Genomic DNA, 18,238 nt, shown 5'->3' on the forward strand with positions numbered 1-18,238 from the left:
GGAAAATGTGTACTGTTAAAAACTGCTGGGGCTAAAGGAGGCCAAATGAAACTGAAACCCTTGGAAAGATTTAGTGCTAGCTGTCAAGCCCTAACAAGTGAAAGTGGACTCGCCATGGGATCCACCTTACTGTATCCATTGAACATGTCTTGTTTTTGTAATTAAAAATATGGTGTGACCTGTTATCCTCTAGCCATGTCCCTAAAAGATGATGCTGATTTGAAATTAATGTGAATGTCAAAGTCCATCTGAATAAACAAATTGAATGCCTGTTTTTAAGACCCTTATTGTGCTCTTGATTCTTTACGTCTAGTTTTGATCAATAGGAGGGAGAAAAGATTGTGGGAACAAGTATGAATTTGACTTAAGAAACATTCATGCACTTATTTGATAAGTATTTGCAGAGTGCCTACTTGTGCTAGTGTTGTGGAGTGAGTGACACAGAGAACAGAGAACACAGTCTCTGCCCTAAGAGAGGACACAGAGAGTAAAACAGTCCAGTGCCTTATCCAGTGGTGTAAGTGCTGTGATACTATAGGAACATATAAGAGACACACCTAACCTGGTCTTTGAAGCCTATGGGAGGGTGTCACAGAGAAAGACGTTTAAGCTCAGACCAGAAGGATAAGTAAGCAAAGTCATAGTATGTATAGAAACCCAAAGATTTCTAGAATTGGATGTTATGCCCAATATACCTGAACATTACTTCTAGAAGAAAAGCAGTCTTTCTTTAGGAAAGTATCATTGGATGAACACGGCTATGTATGTCATTTGATTTGATTTCTGTAAGCAAGCATCTTTCTCACTCTCATAGATCATTAAAGAATGCAATGCCCCTTTTCAAGTGCACAATAAAATATCATCCGTGGCATATATGACAAGAAGTTTTGCGGAGGAGGCCTGTCATTAGCACTGAACCATGTTAGCAGTTGTAGGAAGTAGAGACTCTCCTGTAGTTTCAAGGCTCTTCTGTTTCTTTGTTTAGTTGGACCGTATGGTAGATCCATATAAGTCTCTCAGGTGCTCTGAAATGCTGACTCTTGCTTATTTCTTCCATACTTGTTTCCTGTACTATCCATTTTAAATAGTAATTTTAAATTCATAAGTAGAATTTATAAGACTTTTGGTTCAAGAACAAGGTGAAATTAGAGTGTTTTGATCTTTTGTCAAAAACATTGGAATTTATATATCAAAATGAGAAACATTGTTCCCTTTGACAGACTATGGTAACCTTGGGAAGCTGTATATTTAATCCAGTTATCATTCCATTGGGTCATACGTTTCTGCAATCATCTTGACAGCCTATGACATATTCTTTTGAATATCTACAGTAGCCATAAATTTTTCTCTGAGGGTGGTTGTAGCTAGGTAGTCTGAAGTAACCAAATATTTTACAGGGCCATTTGTGAATTCAGATGAATTTAGTCAATTAGGTAAAGTGCTGCTACCAAACAAGCCCATCTTTCTTGTATGACTTGTAAAGTATCTTTGAAAACCACTGTTATTATTTCATGAATAGAATTGCTAATTTTTTCTTTGCTGCTCCTATTTCTTAATACCAGCTTGTGGGAATCATGACTATATTTGTTTCACTTCTTTTGGCACTCAGAAACAACTCGTTGTGATAGTCACAGGGATGATGGGATTTTTTTTTTCTTTTCCTTTTTTTTTTTTTTGCAATATTTTTACATCTTTCCCTGTAGAATGCCTGTTTTCTTTGATAGACTCCTCTCCCCCAAACACACACACACACAATGTATATAGTATGATGGAACAGTAAAAACAGTAAATCTGTGTACCTGTCTCGCTCTGTAGAAGCTGAAATAGACAGATCTCTCTCTCACTGCCAAGGTGTGGCCAGTGGGCAGTCATGCAACCTAAGTTTGGGCAGTATGATACCTTAGGCTTACAACAGGAAGCAAGTAATGTGAGTGATTTTATATGTATGGTGTTTATTCATGGAGCCACAGGGCCTTGATTGGAGGCTCCTGCTATGACATCATTCTGCATCCTGCTTCCTTGTCCTCTGGAAGTCTCATAGTTCCTGGTCTGTTCCAAGTCTGATCATATAACCTGCCTATGTTTTGTGAGATTCCATTATCCCTCTAATAAATTACCTTTTGCTTAAGTTGGCCTAAATTCATTTCTATTGCTTGCTGCCAAAGAATCCTAATGAATGGGAAGGATGCTAAAAGTAGAGCTCTCTGAACAAATCATGAGCAACCAGAGCGAGTTCTCTCTGCACGTATGCTTGTCACATGTAGGCTCTTAGCTTTGATCCTGAGAAGTTTTTATCTTTCAGACTTCTTTAGCAGAGCACAAGAACTCTGAACAAGTCTCTACTGAGGATCTCCAGTATGACAGGTTTCCACTGCCATTGGCTCTTGAAATGAGATTACCACGATGATTTCAAAGAAATCAGGCAAGATTTTTCCCAGATTTATACCTGCAGAAAGAGTCACCTTTCCTAGCACATGGCCTTCCGGTGAGGGCTGGATACCTGAACAACATTCGGGCTTTGCCAGCCGGAATAAAGAGGAGAATGGCTGTGGGTATCTACTGTACTATCTTTAGAAAGAGTCTCTATGAGAAACTTGGTAGGCTGTCATTTATCCCATCCAGTCCTAAAGCTCCCCATATTAACTCTCCTGCCAACCTTCACTGCGAAATATTTTATGAGTCAACTTTTCCTCTGTACAAATGGCAACCATTATTTAGAACTTGCCTGGGGCCACCTTTGTAAAATGTGGGTCTAGATGCTGAGTTACTCCCAGCAGCCCTCAATTAGTGATTGACATTGTTAGGAATGCCATAAATAGAGTTCATAATTCCACTCACTAGACATTTATTTCAGATTCAGCATATTTAACTATTTTGGTGGTTTCTTCCAGTTGGAAATTGGAAACTATTTAGTGTATTCATATAGTTAGAAATACCTCCTGGAATCTTTTCAGAAAGGAGTTTTGCTCCCACTGAGATATAATGATTTGCTTTGTTTTATATGTTACTTCTGGTTCATTTACATGGAGCTTTCCTGGCTGAATGTTAATTCAATGTCATGTTCCAATTAATATAGCAAATGTAGAGTTTATTTTCAAGTGTCTCACATCACTATATTTATTGATAATACAGTCAGAAAAAATTATCTAGGCCTGTTTAGTTGTGTTCATGTGTTCCTCATTTATTCAGCTTTTTGTATGTGTACACCTAAACAACATGCTAGCCACTAGATTGTAGTTATAATCATTTTAGAACAGGTTGCAAAAAATTAAATCAACTTACTCAGTACTCCAGGTTGAATTCAGGCACATAACTTCTACTTTTGATATAATGCTGTTTTGTGGACATAAAATAAGATTTATGGGTTTAGTGAAAGTGAATTTCCAAGTGGTAAGACCAGAGCAGTCCTGAAGACAAAATGGTTTTAAGTGATATTCTAAATAATTCAAATGTACTCTCATCACACTTGTAATTTTTTTGGTCTTAGTTAATTTTTTTAATTGTGGTAAAATATACATAACATAAAATCTACCTTATTAACCATTTTTAAGTGTACAGTTAAAGTAGAACTAAGTATATTCACATTGTTGTACAGCCATCACCACCATCTATCTCCAAAACTTTTTACATCTTGCAGAACTGCAACTCTATACCCATTGACAAATAATACCCCATTCTCTCCTCCCCGCCCCCACCCCCAAGCTCCTGGCAACTATCTTTCTACTTTCTCTCTCTGAATTTAACTACACTAGGTATCTCATAAAAGTGGACTCATACAGTATTTGTACTTTTGTTACTGGCTTATTTCACTTACCATAATGTTTTCAAGGTTCATCCATGTTGTAGCATGTGTCAGAATTGCCTTCCTTTTTAAAACTGAATGATATTCCATTGTATGTTTATCCATTCATCTGTTGAGAAACACTTGGGTTGCTTCTACCTTTTGACTATTGTGAATAATGCTAGTATGAACATGAGTGTACAAATGCCTGTTTGAGACTCTACTCTGAATTCTTTTTCATATATACCCGGAAGTGGAATTGCTGAATTATATGGCAATTCTATTTTCAGTTTTTTGAAGAACCACTGTAGTTTCCGTAGCAGCTATACCATATTACATTCTTACCAACAGTGGACAAGGGTTCCACTTTCTCTACCACCTCACCAACTCTTATTGTTTTCCATTTTTTTGATAGTAGTTATCCTATTGGGTATGGGGTGGTATCTCATTGTGGTTTTGATGTGCATTTCTCTGATGATTAGTGATGTTGAGCATTTTTTGATGTGTTTATTGGCCATTTGTATAACTTCTTTGGAGGGTTGTCTTTTCAAGTCTTTTTCTTGTTTTTTAATCAGGTTGGTTGTTTTGTTGTTGAGTGGCAGGAATTCTTTATGTATTCTGGATATTAACTCATTATCAGATATACGATTTGCAAAAGTTTTCTCCCATTCCATAGGTTGCCTTTTCACTCTGTTGATTGTGTCCTTTGATCCACAGAAGGTTTTCATTTTAATATAGTCCAATTTATCTATTTGTTGTTTCTTGGGCTTTTGGTGTCCAATCCAAGATATCATTGCCAAATCCAATGTCATGAAGTTTGTCCCCTATGTTTTCTTGTAACAGTTTTATAGTTTTAGCTCTCACGTTTAGGTCTTTGATCTATTTTGAGTTAATTTTTGTTTATGGTATAGGGGAAGGATCCAACTTCTTTCTTTTGCATGTGGATATCCAGGTTTCCCTGTACAATTTGTTGAAAAGATCATCCTTTCCCCCATTGAATGGTCTTGGCACCCTTGTTGCAATCATTTGACCCTACACTGAGGGTTTATTTCAGGGTTTTCTATTCTATTCCATTGGTCTATATGTCTGTTCTTAAGCTAGTACAACATTGTTTTGATTGCTATAGCATTGTAGTACATTGCAAAATCAGCAAGGGTGAGACCTCCAACTTTGTTCTTCTTTTTCAAGATTGTTTTGGCTATTCCGTATAAATTTTAGGATGCAACACACTTTCACTTTTAAAAGGAGAAATGCTCCTTGGAGATATCTCAGACCCTGATAAATGAAAAGTTATGGAATTCTACAAATACACACACACACATACACACAGCCCATTACATCAGATGTCTTTTTTTTTCCTCATTCAGAAATTGTTGTCATGGGCTCAGTGTGCTTTCCTGAAGATAAGTATGTTCTCCTCATATCTCACTAATCTTTCTTTTAACCACAATTTGTAGCATTCTTTTAGAGTTTACATTAGAGAGAGAATCTCATATTTAATCCTAAGGAATTAGTCAATGATTATTGGATTGATGCTTTAAATAACATGTTATTGAAATCTCTTACTACAACTTAATTATGGTTACAACTTTAATGGATAAGGAATAAACATAAAGGGTTTTATCAACAAATCCCTGTATGTGACATGTATGTGCTTCTAAGAATGCAGTGAAGTATTCTTAGAAGAATAGAAAGAAGTTGCTGAGAAAAGCCATGTCAGTAGTTTAGAAATTCAGAGGAGAGAGAGATTACTGTTGTGACAGTGGGTACAGCAAGAGCTAGTTAATGCTACCTGGGTAGACTTACATAGGAAAAAATTAAGTCTAAACTGCATGAACAAATTTAATTCAAGTATTTATTGAGTACCTACTGTATCTCAGATACTATATAAGACCACGGAGTTAAGTAAGAAGTTATTCAAGAACTTCTAAGACATGCAGATAAATAACTATACATCAGGCAAAACTAACACCAATAGAGGGAACTCTATGATGTTGAGTTATTCAGAGTGCATTTGCAGGCTTGGTTGCAGAGAGGGGTTTTCACAGTTGAGAGGGGAGTGATTTGGATTGACTGAGACACAGAGAAAGCTGTTGTCACAGTATAGACGATGTGAAAAGTGCATGTATTAGGATGGGAACATTGGACTAGAAGAAAAGAGAAAAAAATGAAATTTTTAGAATGAAACCTTTAGACTGGATGCTTTCTTTGGGTATAAGAGTTGATGGGTGAATGAATCAAGAGTAACTGAGGACTTAGCACCTGGAAATGTAAACATCTGAGACTGAACATCATAAAACATTAAATGTTAACTATTGTTCCTATGCTTTAGTGTTATGACATTTATGTTATCTCTCAATTCTGTTAGAAGATAATATCCTAATTTTATAGATTAAGAAGTAAGATTTTTAAAAAGTTGCTTAGTATCTTGCTTACATCTTACTGGTAGAACTGCAGATGGAACTGTACATTTACCTAGGTCTGCTTAGGACTGAATTTCTTTCCAGAATAGCACATAGATGTCTTACACATTATATAATCATGAATTCATTTTTAAACTGGGGTATGATTTATACTCAATGCAATAGATTTTAAGTGTTCAGTTTGTTGAGTTTTGATAATACAAAACATACACCTGTGTAGCCATCACCCAAAACAAAAATATAAGAAATTCATTCACCCCAGAAAGTTTCCTGGTGCTCCTTTCCAGTCAGTTCCTCCCCGCAGAGCCAACACTTCTGATTTCTGTCACGATAGATTAGTTTTAACTATTCTTGAGCTTCGTATAAATAGAATCAAACAACATCTATCATTCTGTGTCTGGTTTCTTTCATTTTACATAATTGAGATTTATCCTTGTCGTCGTATATATCAATAGTTCCTTTAATTACTGAGGAATATTCCAATCTATGAAGATACCACAATTTTTTGATCCATTCTTCTGAAGGTGGACATTTGGGTTGTTTCCAGTTTTTAGCTATTCTGATTAAGGTACAAGCATGACTTCTGGGAAAAAAATTATAATAGAATAAACTTGTTTAGAACATCTTTGAGTCAGGATAGACTCAATAATGCTTCAGTGACTAACAGCCCAAATCTCAGTCGCTTAAAACGACAAAGGGTTTCTTTCTTTCTCATTTTACGGGTCTACCGGGGCTCAGCAAGGGGGCCTTTCTGCTCACTATGGTCAGTTAGGTACCCAGGCAACAGAGGCTCCATCTCAGCCTGTGTTTCCATGATCACCAAGGCAGAAAAGGAGACATAGTTAATCGAGAACTGGCTCAACTTTAAAGGTGAAGAAAACTACCAGCCAGAGGATTTAAGAACAGCCCTAATCACTATCAGAGAAGAGTACTGAGGGAGTTACACTCCATCATATTATTCACCATCCTACCTGCACTATCAAGCACAAAGAGTATTTTAAAGCATTTTATAGTCATTATATTTATTTGAGGGATGAGTAATGTAGCTGTGATACTCCGAACTTAATTATGAAAAGTTGATCGGGTCAGAGTGAGCAAACTTAGAACCCTGCATGCATCTTTACCCTGAGGAAAATTGTGAAATAGCTTTAAGAGTAAATTGTGGGGCTTCCCTGGTGGCGCAGTAGTTGAGAATCTGCTTGCCAATGCAGGGACACGGGTTCGAGCCCTGGTCTGGGAAGATCCCACATGCCGCGGAGCAGCTAAGCCCGTGAGCCACAATTACTGAGCCTGCGCATCTGGAGCCTGTGCTCCGCAACAAGAGAGGCCGCGATAGTGAGAGGCCCGCGCACTGCGATGAAGAGTGGCCCCCGCTTGCCACAACTAGAGAAAGCCCTCGCACAGAAATGAAGACCCAACACAGCCAAAAATAAATAAATAAATTAATTAATTATTTTTTAAAAAGAGTAAATTTTGACCTAGTAGAACTTTTCCCCAAGATGGATCTGGGGATATTAGCTTGCATATATGAGAGAAGATATTTGTGGCTTTGGGTCAGGCTATTGAAATGGAAAACACTGTAATATAATAGTTAAAAGAGTAGGTTTTGAAACCAGATGGCTGGATTTTAATCTCAGCTTGCTATTTATTAGCTTTGTGACTTTGGTCAGGTAGCTTAATCTCTGTGTAAAATGAAGAAAATAATTGTAACTACTACGTAGAGTTGTTATGAAGGTTAAATGAGTTAACATATAAAAAGCATCAAAACAGGAGTACATGGTAAGAACTGAAAAGTTATGTTTCTGGTGATCGTGTTTTCCAAATCAAAAAGTTTTGTTAGGTATTACTTTTCTCTTGCTGTGTAACAAACTACCACAAATTTAATGGCTTAGAACAACACCCATCTATTAGCTGACAGTTCTGTAGGTCAGAAGTCTGGCACAGAGGGGCTGGGCTCTCTGCTTAGGATATCATGAGGCAGAAATCAAGATGTTGGCCAGGCTGAGTGCTTGTCTGGAGCCTTGGGTAAAAATCTACTTCCAAGCTCATTCTTGTTAAAATCTATTTCCTTGTTGGTTCTTAGATGGAGACTTTTCTTAGCTTTTAGAGGCCATTCACATTCTTTGCCATGAGGCCCCTTTCATGCTCAAGCCAGAGATGGTACTTCTAATCTCTGACTTTCTATCTCTGACCTCCAGGCATTCCTTAAAATTCATGTAGGTCAACCTACTAATTTCAGAGACCTGGACAATGAGGCTCTAAGAAGTGAAATCTCCAGATTTAAAGGGCCCACGTGATTAGGTCTTGCCCACCCTGGTAATCTGCCTTTATCTTAAGGTCAGCTATGCTGTATAATTTAACCTAATCATGGAAGGGAAATTCATCCTACTCACAACCTGTAAACCAGGGGGCAGGAATCTTGGGAGCCTTCTTAGAATTCTGCCTAACACATGTTTTGCATGATTTTTACCAATGTGAATATATTTTTATAACAAGATTGAATTGAAATGTGGATCTAGAATGTGTCTTTGTCATAAATATAAATATATTCTACAAACAAAACACTGAATTGGGTGTGTTCCTAGCATCCTTTTGGAGAAAAACTAAATTGACAGTCCCTAGATAGAAATTCCACTATTGTAATTGTCTGTTTACCTAGCTGTGTTCCTCACTAATTGCTAATATCATCAAAGGCAGGAATCATGTTTTATTCATTTTTGTATTCAAAGTATAAATATTTGTTAAACAAATGAATATAATCAAAATGAAATCAGAGCTATATTGTTGAATTTCAACCAATTGAAGTAAACTCTAGCCAGCTTAAATTAAAAGGAGAATGTATTGTAAGAGTACAGGGATATCTTGTGGACTCTTAAGAAGAAGCCATACAGCTAAGACTCTGAAGAGAAGGAAGCAGGGTGACTTCAGAGACGTCAGCAGAAGGGAGTTCTGAACCCCCTGTTTAGCCTTGAGCATTTCCATTAGTATTGTCTAGATACCACACTCTTGATCTCTATGAGTCTGTTCTAGATTTTGAGTCCCTGGGAGAGAGAATTGATGGGCTCAAAATGAGGCAGGCGTCTGCCCCCTACATCCACTGAGGTTGAGGCCAGCTGTCAGTGTTACACAGTATAGCCCATCCATGGAATCACTGTGAGCTGGGCAGACACTCCGAGAAATGTCCATTAATGTGGTAAATACCAATAGCTGGCTGACTTCAGGCAACACGTCGTCTCTAACTCGTGAAGTAGCTTGGAAAGCATAGGGCACACTCTTGCTAGTTCTACTTCATATCTTTTTCCTGCTTTGTTAAGACCCCTTTCACTCAACAGACGTCTATAGTGCACCTACTCTCGCTGAGGTATCCTGCTACAAGCTGGGGATATAAAGAAATAAGATCCCATCTCTGTGTTTAGAGAGGGAGAAAGAGCAGCACAAATAATCTTAATAGAGCACGACAAGTCCAGTGATAAGGGCGTACCTATACAGTGTTCCAAGTTACCCTGGAAACCTTCTCACATTTATCCATGGTGGAATTCCACTCTCTCTCTCCCAACAGCTGTTAAAAAGAATTACAAAAACACCAACAAACAATTACAATTCCTGATTGTATACTGTGTGGGGCACCAGGACCTAAGAAACTTATGTTGATTATACTGGGAAGAAAAGGTTAATTATGAAGCAAACAGATTTCATTCCTTATGAGAATCATGGACTTATGAGGGGTCAGAGGGTCCCCAGAAGTCTTTCAGGTTAACTGTTTGTGTGAAGTGTAATTATCTTCTCTCCTTTGGTTTCCCTCTTCCCATTTCTTTCTCTTTAAAATTGCTGCCCTGTCAGGTCTCCACTTGCTTAATGCTGAGGTGTGTGAACACTCACTCACTAGTGGATTATAACGGATTATGAACTGGAACTTTTTATAGCAGCTTTCTTCACTCTATTGAGGTTTTCTATACTGTTATGTTTTAAAAAAATTGATATGGACTTTAAAGGCCAGTAAAGTCATACTAATTTGGGGAAAATTGTTAAATTATGAAGGGATAACTTGGTCCAGTTAATCATAATTTCTCAATAAGAATTTATGTGTAGCTATGTTTTTTAATGCCGGTAACCTTTGAAAGAGATATGAAAAGCCATCTGCTTAATTACTGCCAAATACACTCTGCCCCATGGGCTCTGAATCTGGAGCAAACATGTCCTGTTGGCTTTCAGCTCTAAGCTAGAGCTGAGCTCTATTGTGTTATTCCATGGGGGAGATTGAATGGGAAAGGGAATTACCACTGGGAAAATGCTGTTACTTATGCAGGGGTAATTGATTACTTCTGTGTATGAGCAAACTGCTGAGGAATGGATTGTACTCCCTGAAAAACAATAGCCATCTCTTAACATAATAGTGCATGCTCAAGGCATCTATAATAATGTCAGAAGAAACAGACATATTCTTCATGCTCTGTGTCACTTTGTGATTTTAGTTTTTCTCCCTTTGCTTTGGTTTGGCTGGTGTGCTAGATAATCTAAGAATTTAAGAAGGTTAGAGCAAGAAATGGTACCTAGACTTCATTTATTTATTTATAATCTGCCTTATTCCACAAGAATTTTTATCAACTTAGAATTCTTACAGTTCAACCTACTTATTACTTAAGAGATCAGGAGACGGATTCTCTTAGAAGTGATTTCCCCCAAATCCCACAGCTAGTTTAATGGTAGTTCTAGAACTGAAACTGCCTCTTGTCTCCTTATTGAAGTGAGTGATCATTACATTTTTAAAAATAACTATGTTAAGTACAGACTATTTTCCAGGCAATGTGTTTGCCCTAGATGATGTAATAGAGAGTAGGAAGGACATGAGTTCTGTCCTTGGAGTGCTTACCATTTGAGGGGAAGACAGATTTGAAGCAGGTGTGCATACAAATCAGGTACATTTTGAAAGAAAACAGATTTATGATCATTGACAGGTGCTGTAAGCATATAGTAGAGGTCCTGGAAAGCTTGTTTCAGGAAATGACATTTATGGTGAGCTATGAAGGAGAAATAGGAAAAAATCAGACAAAAGATTTGGGCATGAAGCATGCAGACCAGAAGAGAAGAAGATGAGAGAAGGCCATGAGGTGGATGGAGCTTGGCTCAGCTGAGAAATGGAGAGGAGGCCTGTGTAACTGGGTTGGATCAGAGTGAGGAAGAGAAGGGAGAACAAGAAAAGGCCAGAGGTGGGAGCTGGGGCCAGATTGCTCAAGGCCTTATAGCCTCCCTAACAATTTTGAACTTGATCCTAAGTGCAATAAGGAGCCATAGGAGGAGTTTAAGCAGGAGAAAGAAATATAATCAGATTTATGTTTTAGAACCATAATAACTGCTGGGTGAAGAATGGATTGAACAGAGGATGAAGAGTGTAAGTAGGGAGACCAAATAGGATGTTCTGAAATATATTAATTCAGGTGAGAAATGATGATCACTTGTACTAGGATAGGATGGAAAGAAGTGCAAAGATTCAAGATGCGTTTTGAAGATAGGATCAATAAGACTTCTTGATGGATTAGATATACAGTTGAGTAGTGAGAGGTTTCAAGAATGACTTTTAGGTTCCTAGTTAAACAACTGGGTGAATATTGTTGATATTTACTAAGGTGGAGAGGAAGTTGACTGTGGAACCCTCTGGGAACTGAGCGGGATAAAGAGCTTTATTTTATTTGAGATGCATCTAAGACATCTAGTGGAGATGTAAAGTGGGAGTTGGATATGCAGATCCTAGGCTCAGAAAAAGATCCAGGCTAACTGTGAATTTGGAAGACATCAATATATAGTCTTTGAACTCAAGGGAATAATTCGTGTAGTTGAGGTTATTGAACTCACACTGGAGGAGAAGGATGGGTGGGGTATAAATTTTAAAAAGAAAGGCATTTCAGGTAAAGGCAGTGATATGATTAAAGCCTCAAAGTAGGAAAGACATCGACTGATGGATCTTTTTCCAATTGGTGAGACATAAAAAATAAAATGGGATAAAATGGATTTGAGTGCCCTCCTAAGTCAGAGAGTGGCTATCCTATGTACACCGGGCAAGAGATCTGTGAACAGTCTTAAATCTTTGCACACCAGTAAGAAGCTTCTTTGGTTTATATTGTGAAACCTAAAGTCAAACTTCACATAAATCTTGAGATAATTATTTTGGTTGTGTGTCATGAATGAACAGTAAAGGATAGATCTCCCACAGAACCACTGCTTACCTACCATTTGCTAGTAACATAGTGGAAATAGCCCAAATCACCAGAACTGGTATTCTAGGAGTTGTTCTGTGCCTGTCGCCCTGGTGATGAAGTTTTAGCTCCCACCTCCTCTGCTCCAATTAGGATGATGAGGAGTAGAATTAACCTAACTCACAAAGCGTTGTCTGTCTGGGTCTCTATTCTCCCCATCTATCACTCCTTCTCACACAGTCTGCCCATGCAGGGACTGTCATATACATCCCATCATCCTTCATCTGGCAGAACAAATTTAGAAGCCAAGTGAGGAGGCTGGGAACCTTTCCAGTTCAAAGAACAAAATGCTCTAGACATTAATGGGGCCTAGAGGTTACACACCCCATATGAAAAATTTATACTCCTCGGTATTGAAAGCGTTGATGCCTTTCCAAAAGTATCCTCTGCAGCACCTGACTTACTAAGCAGAAGTTGGCCAACTTCTAGCATCATCACTCTTTGTCACTAATAATTGTATCTTAGTATCCCTTGAGTAATACATCTCTTTTTGTACCTAATGGCTTTGCATGCTCAAAACCAGTGTATATTTACATTTTTTTTTTATTCTGTGGTGCTGTGTGTGCATTTTCAACTGAGAACTGAGGAAGTGATTCTAATTTGAGCCAAGAACTTAGCGTTTACCATGTACTGATTCTGCCTTTTACTGTGTACTGATTCTGCCTATTTTAACATCCACAGAAATGAAGATGCAGTCAATCAGATGGCCGTTACTCCCTTTCCATTACCATCAAGTTCCCCATCTTCTGTTGAGGTAAGATGACTCCTAATTAGCTTAGTGAATGAATTACATGGATTTTCAGTATCTGGTATTCCAAACTCAGAATTTATTAGCTAGGGTATTTCCCTAATTAAAATAGGAAGTATTTGAGGCATTGATTATAAAGTAATATAACAATGTTAAACAAACACATTAGAACTTAACCATATGAGTACTGCCTTCCTCAAAGTTCCTTAAGGTTCATTCTAGATATGCAATTTGTCCTAATTAGGCATTTCAGAATTTATTAGAAAATTCTCTTTTTTAATGACTGAATCATACCTTTCTTTGTGGTTTAAAAACACTTTAATACTATGATTGCTGGTGTCTTTAAATATTTTCATCCATTGATGGAGAAATTACTAGTACAACAAGATTGCTAACATAGTAATATGCTTCTAGAGATGGATGGATAGATAGATAGATAGGTAGCTGGCTATATAAATAATCAGCTGAGGGATTCCCAGCTGAGGAATGTTACATTCTCTTCTCATTTTTTACTTATTAAATTATTTTTAATTCCCTAAAGTATACATTTATTATAACTAATCAAACAATGCAGTTATTAGAAAATTTTATTTTCCTTTCCCTACCTCCTCAAGGAAGTTAAGTTTTACTGTTTAGTATCTTTCCATACTTTTTCCTTTGCTTCTATAACAAAAATAAACTATTTGAATAGCGTCTCTTTTAGTAAATATTTGATCATATAATACTTATTCTTTCCATTCAACAAGTATTCAATGAATGTATATTACGTGCCAGGTACTATTTTGGGTATTTAAAGATATAGGCATGAATAAAACAGATAAGTCTCCCTGACATGGTTCAGCTTACCTTCTAATGAGGAAATTAACTAGCAAATGCATAAATAAACTAAGAGAATTATCAATAGTGTTCAGTGTCTTACAGATAATTAAAATAGGGAATGTGGCTTGTGACTACTTTGATTGGTTATAGGGAAAGCCTCTTGGACAAGGTGAAATTTAAACAAGATGAAAATGGTAAGAAGGAGCCAGACATGCAAAAATAAGGGGGAAGAGCTTTCTCTGCAGAGAGGACAAAAGTAGCTCTCAAGCAAGAATAAGCTGGGGGTGCATATTGGGAGCCCCGGAGAGTAGTGGGGTAAAATACGAGGGAGAGGGAGGGAATGTGACGTGGGAGGGAGAGAGGAGCTTTGTGAGTCAGAGTAAGAAGTTCAGGTTTTAGTCTGTGTGCAGTAGAAGCCACTGGAAGGTTTTTAACAGGGGTGTGAGGTGACCTGATACATAGTCTACCAGGTGGAGAATGGACTAAAGGAAGGTAAAAGTAATACACTAGACGGCAGAAGCCCAGGCAAGACCTGATTGTGGTTAGATGAGGTTTGGGGGTTGGAAGCAAAGAAAAGTGAGCTGATTCTTGATATTTTGGATGTTGAATCAGACTTGATTAAATGTGGGAGCCGAAGGGAACTAGAGAATCGTGGATAGACCTAGATTTTTGGCTTGAGCAACTAGGTAGATGGTGGTGCCATTTACATTTAGGCAGAAATTAAGAGGTCGTTGTAGACTGGTTAAGTTTGAGGTGCATATTATGCATTCTTCTGGAATAGATTCTATACATTAAAAAGAGAAAAGCTGCTTTATTTTGCTTAATCTAATAGTCATATTTAATATGCTGTATTATATATTTTTTCCAATTGACAGACATTCAGATTACTTTCCAATTTTTTGCCAGTAAAAGAATACCAAAATAAACATACATGTGTGATGTGCACACCTGCACACATGTGTATGTCAATCATTTGGTACTGGTGCTTCTATTTCTATAGCGTAGATTTCCCCAATGTACCATTGCTGAGGCAAAAAGTACACGAGTTCAAAATTTTAATCTGTATTTACTAGTTACTATCTGAAAAGATTGTAGTGATGTTGACTCCCCACTGATAGCCATTTAGCCACAGCTTTGCTGGCACTGGGTATTTTCATTCTAACTGAGACTAGAGTAGGCAGTTAACAGTGGTGGAAATGAGGGGCCCCAGAGGGGTGCTACTTCAGTTCAAATCCTAGCACAACCATACACCAGACATGTGAGCTTGGATAGTTACAGTAACTTCTATCCCCACTTATCTGTAGGGAGATAACAATAGTTCCTACTTCGTAAGGTTGTTAAGATTAAATGAGAGAGGGAGAGGAGAAGATATCTATATCTGTCTGTCTAGATCTAGCTATCTTGTGCCAGGCACATGGTAGCTACCCAATAAGTGTTAGTACTTATTTCCTAATTCTTCTGCGTTTATAGAATGTCATATAAATCCTTTTTGTTTTGGATGGGTGGGGGTCAGTATGTTAGAATAATTTTTTCTATAGTACTGTTAGTTATGAATGTTCCCATCAAAATAGCATCCGCTTGGAACTGAATTTTTCTTTCATTGCCCATATTTTTTCTCAGTGCAGTGAGCAAGAAAACTAGCCTGTCATCGAATTGTAAATCTGCTATGAGATCCGGCTTTTGTGTTTTAGAGTGAGTAAAGGTGTAGTGTTGGTGTCAACATTTAGTTTGAGAAGACCATTTCTGGGGTCCTGTTTGGTTTCTTTTGTTTACTTTCTGTCAGGAATGACTTCTAATATTAACTGTGTATTTTCTCTAGTTTATACCCAGACAGCTGGTTTCTGCTGCCTTCCTGCTGACAAGACAACAACCTAGAAAAGGATGATTGAATATAGTATCTACTGTGTCCACTATCTTGGATGCATTGTCCCAAGTCCTATTTACATCCATACCTCTGAGAGACAGTATTATTATTTCCACTTTACAGAAGAGACTGGGGTCTAGAGCGGCTGTGTAGCATACCCATATGCCCAGAGGCAGCTGTGTTATTCAGCATTACAGTGTATTAGCGTGCTGTGCGCTCCACATACATCTGTTGATTTTCCCCCTTATGCCTTTGTTCCTATTGTTTCTTCCACTTGGGTTGCCTCCCCACTTCCTCTTTGTTAATTCATAACCACTAGGTCCATGGAGAATTGCTTTTTGGAAGCCTCCTCCAAGCTTTCTATGACTCAAAATGAATAAAATAATGTATACGGATTAATAAGCGTAGCACCTGAAATATAAGTGCTCAAAAATGTGAGATACTATTCTTATGACCAACTTCATCCTACACTGTTCCCTTTAGTAATCTTTACTCCCTTCATAGTTAAATAATAATCATGATTCATTTAAAAAGTGAAAATTGCCCTTTGTCCTTTATGTGATATCACTTGGGCCTTATAGAAGAAGAGGGACCCATTTCTAAATGGGGTTATCAACTAGGATTCTGTCACTTTTCCTTCCCTCGTTATCTCCATGTTTTAATAATGTAGGACTGTAAACACCACACTAAATTGTATGCTTTTATAAGGCCAGGCTTACTGTCCTCCTGACCACTGAGTCCTCAGTGCTTAGCCTGTAGTACTTGCTTAATAAATACTTGTGGAATAAGTGAATGGCTTTTCTGCTGTATCCTTGATGCTTCATGTTAGTGTTGCATACTTACTTCTTATTGATTCAGTTCATTCTGCCATTATTTACCAAATACCTGCTTTGCAGAACATAAAAAGATTAATTGCACATAGTCTTTACCCTCAAGAGCTTGTAGTCTTATAGGGGAAATAAGACATGTATGTTACTAAAACAAGGTGTCCTAAGAGATAAAGCTTTAGGAGGAGTTCACAGAAGGTAAATAGTATTTCCTGGTAGGAGAACAGCTATTTCTGATGGATATATTGGATTTTAAAATATGAATATGGTTAGATAAGAATGTAAGAATAGCACAAACAAAAGCACAGAAGTAAGAAAAATCTGGGTGTGGAATGGGGAGAAGAATATAATGGGTATGTGAAAGAGAGTAATAGAAGATGGGGTTGGAAAAATAAATTGAGGTCAAATGAGAGAGTCTTGAATTTAAATCTCAGAAGGTTTGGATGTCATGCATTTGGCACTTGGAGCTGTTGAAGGCATTTTGAATAATGAAATTGTCTGATCAGGGCTCTACTTCATGTAGATTAGTGTAATAGCAAAGTCAAAAATGTCTTGAAGTTGGAAACCCAATTAGGAAGTTACTGCTATGGTATCTCCTGAGAAGTATGAGGGCTCAAGTATACTTGGGAGGCAAGATATTTATTCCATTACTCGACAAGGCAGGCTGAATCTTTTAGAATATCTTTATAGAAGTAAGAACGTTCATTTTTTTCTTTTTTCAGAAGTTGTGCTTTTTTGAATACTAAGTGAAATGGAGCAGGCCTTGTAAAGAATGGAGAGGTTGATTACCCAGGGAGTCCTATTAGCATAATTTCCATTTTACCTTTAATTGTGCACTGCCTTTCTAGAATTCTGAATATCCTTGAAGATATGCTGATAATTGGGAGTAGGAGAAAGAAATTTAATTTGTCACATCAAGTAAACATGACTTTGCAGAAAGAAATATTTGTGAACTTAGGCTGGCAATGAAACTAATAAATCATTTTGTAGTTTTTTGAAGAGAGTATTGGTTTTACAAAATATGGGGATGACAAAATTTAAACCAACATAAGTTTTATTTTGAAAAAGAGAATTTTCAATTATATCAGAGAGGTATAGTTGCTGGGCTCTTTTGTTATTAATTTTGCTTAGTAAAATCTTAAATTAAAAGGAAAACAGTTGTATATACTCTTTTGTCATGTTAAATGAGGAAAGAGGGTAGGGAACAACACTATGGAATGTTTATCTGATTAGAAGTGTTTTTCCAAACGACAATAACATCCTTAACTAATTTAACTTTTATTGATAGCCTACTCTCAAATAAAACATAAATTCCTACTGTCAACGTTCTCACTGTCTAGTTGGAGAAAACTATAGACAAACAGTGGGTATGAAAAAAATAAAGTAGTACAAAAATAAAATAAAATTTATTATCACTTTATGTTGAAGATGTTGGAGGAACCCAGCAGAGGAAGTTTAAAACTTTCAGAGGGTTTGGAAGAGACTTCTCAGTAGGGATTGAGTAGCATTTCTTATCAGTCCTTTT

At 37.3% G+C, this 18,238-nt stretch overlaps 1 protein-coding gene across 12 annotated transcripts in view; it reads left to right on the top strand.

Moving 5' to 3' along the window:
- PATJ (PATJ crumbs cell polarity complex component) overlaps window positions 1-18,238 on the top strand; it is a 352,223-nt gene that overhangs the window by 237,763 nt on the left and 96,222 nt on the right. For all 12 annotated transcript variants that reach the window (XM_059923762.1, XM_059923772.1, XM_059923791.1 and 9 more), the window contains one exon: window positions 13,137-13,209. In XM_059923762.1, the coding sequence (XP_059779745.1) occupies window positions 13,137-13,209 (73 nt within the window). The remainder of the gene's footprint in view (window positions 1-13,136; window positions 13,210-18,238) is intronic.

This window comes from Balaenoptera ricei, chromosome 1 (genome assembly GCF_028023285.1).
Source record: "Balaenoptera ricei isolate mBalRic1 chromosome 1, mBalRic1.hap2, whole genome shotgun sequence".
Taxonomy (NCBI): Eukaryota; Metazoa; Chordata; class Mammalia; order Artiodactyla; family Balaenopteridae; genus Balaenoptera; species Balaenoptera ricei.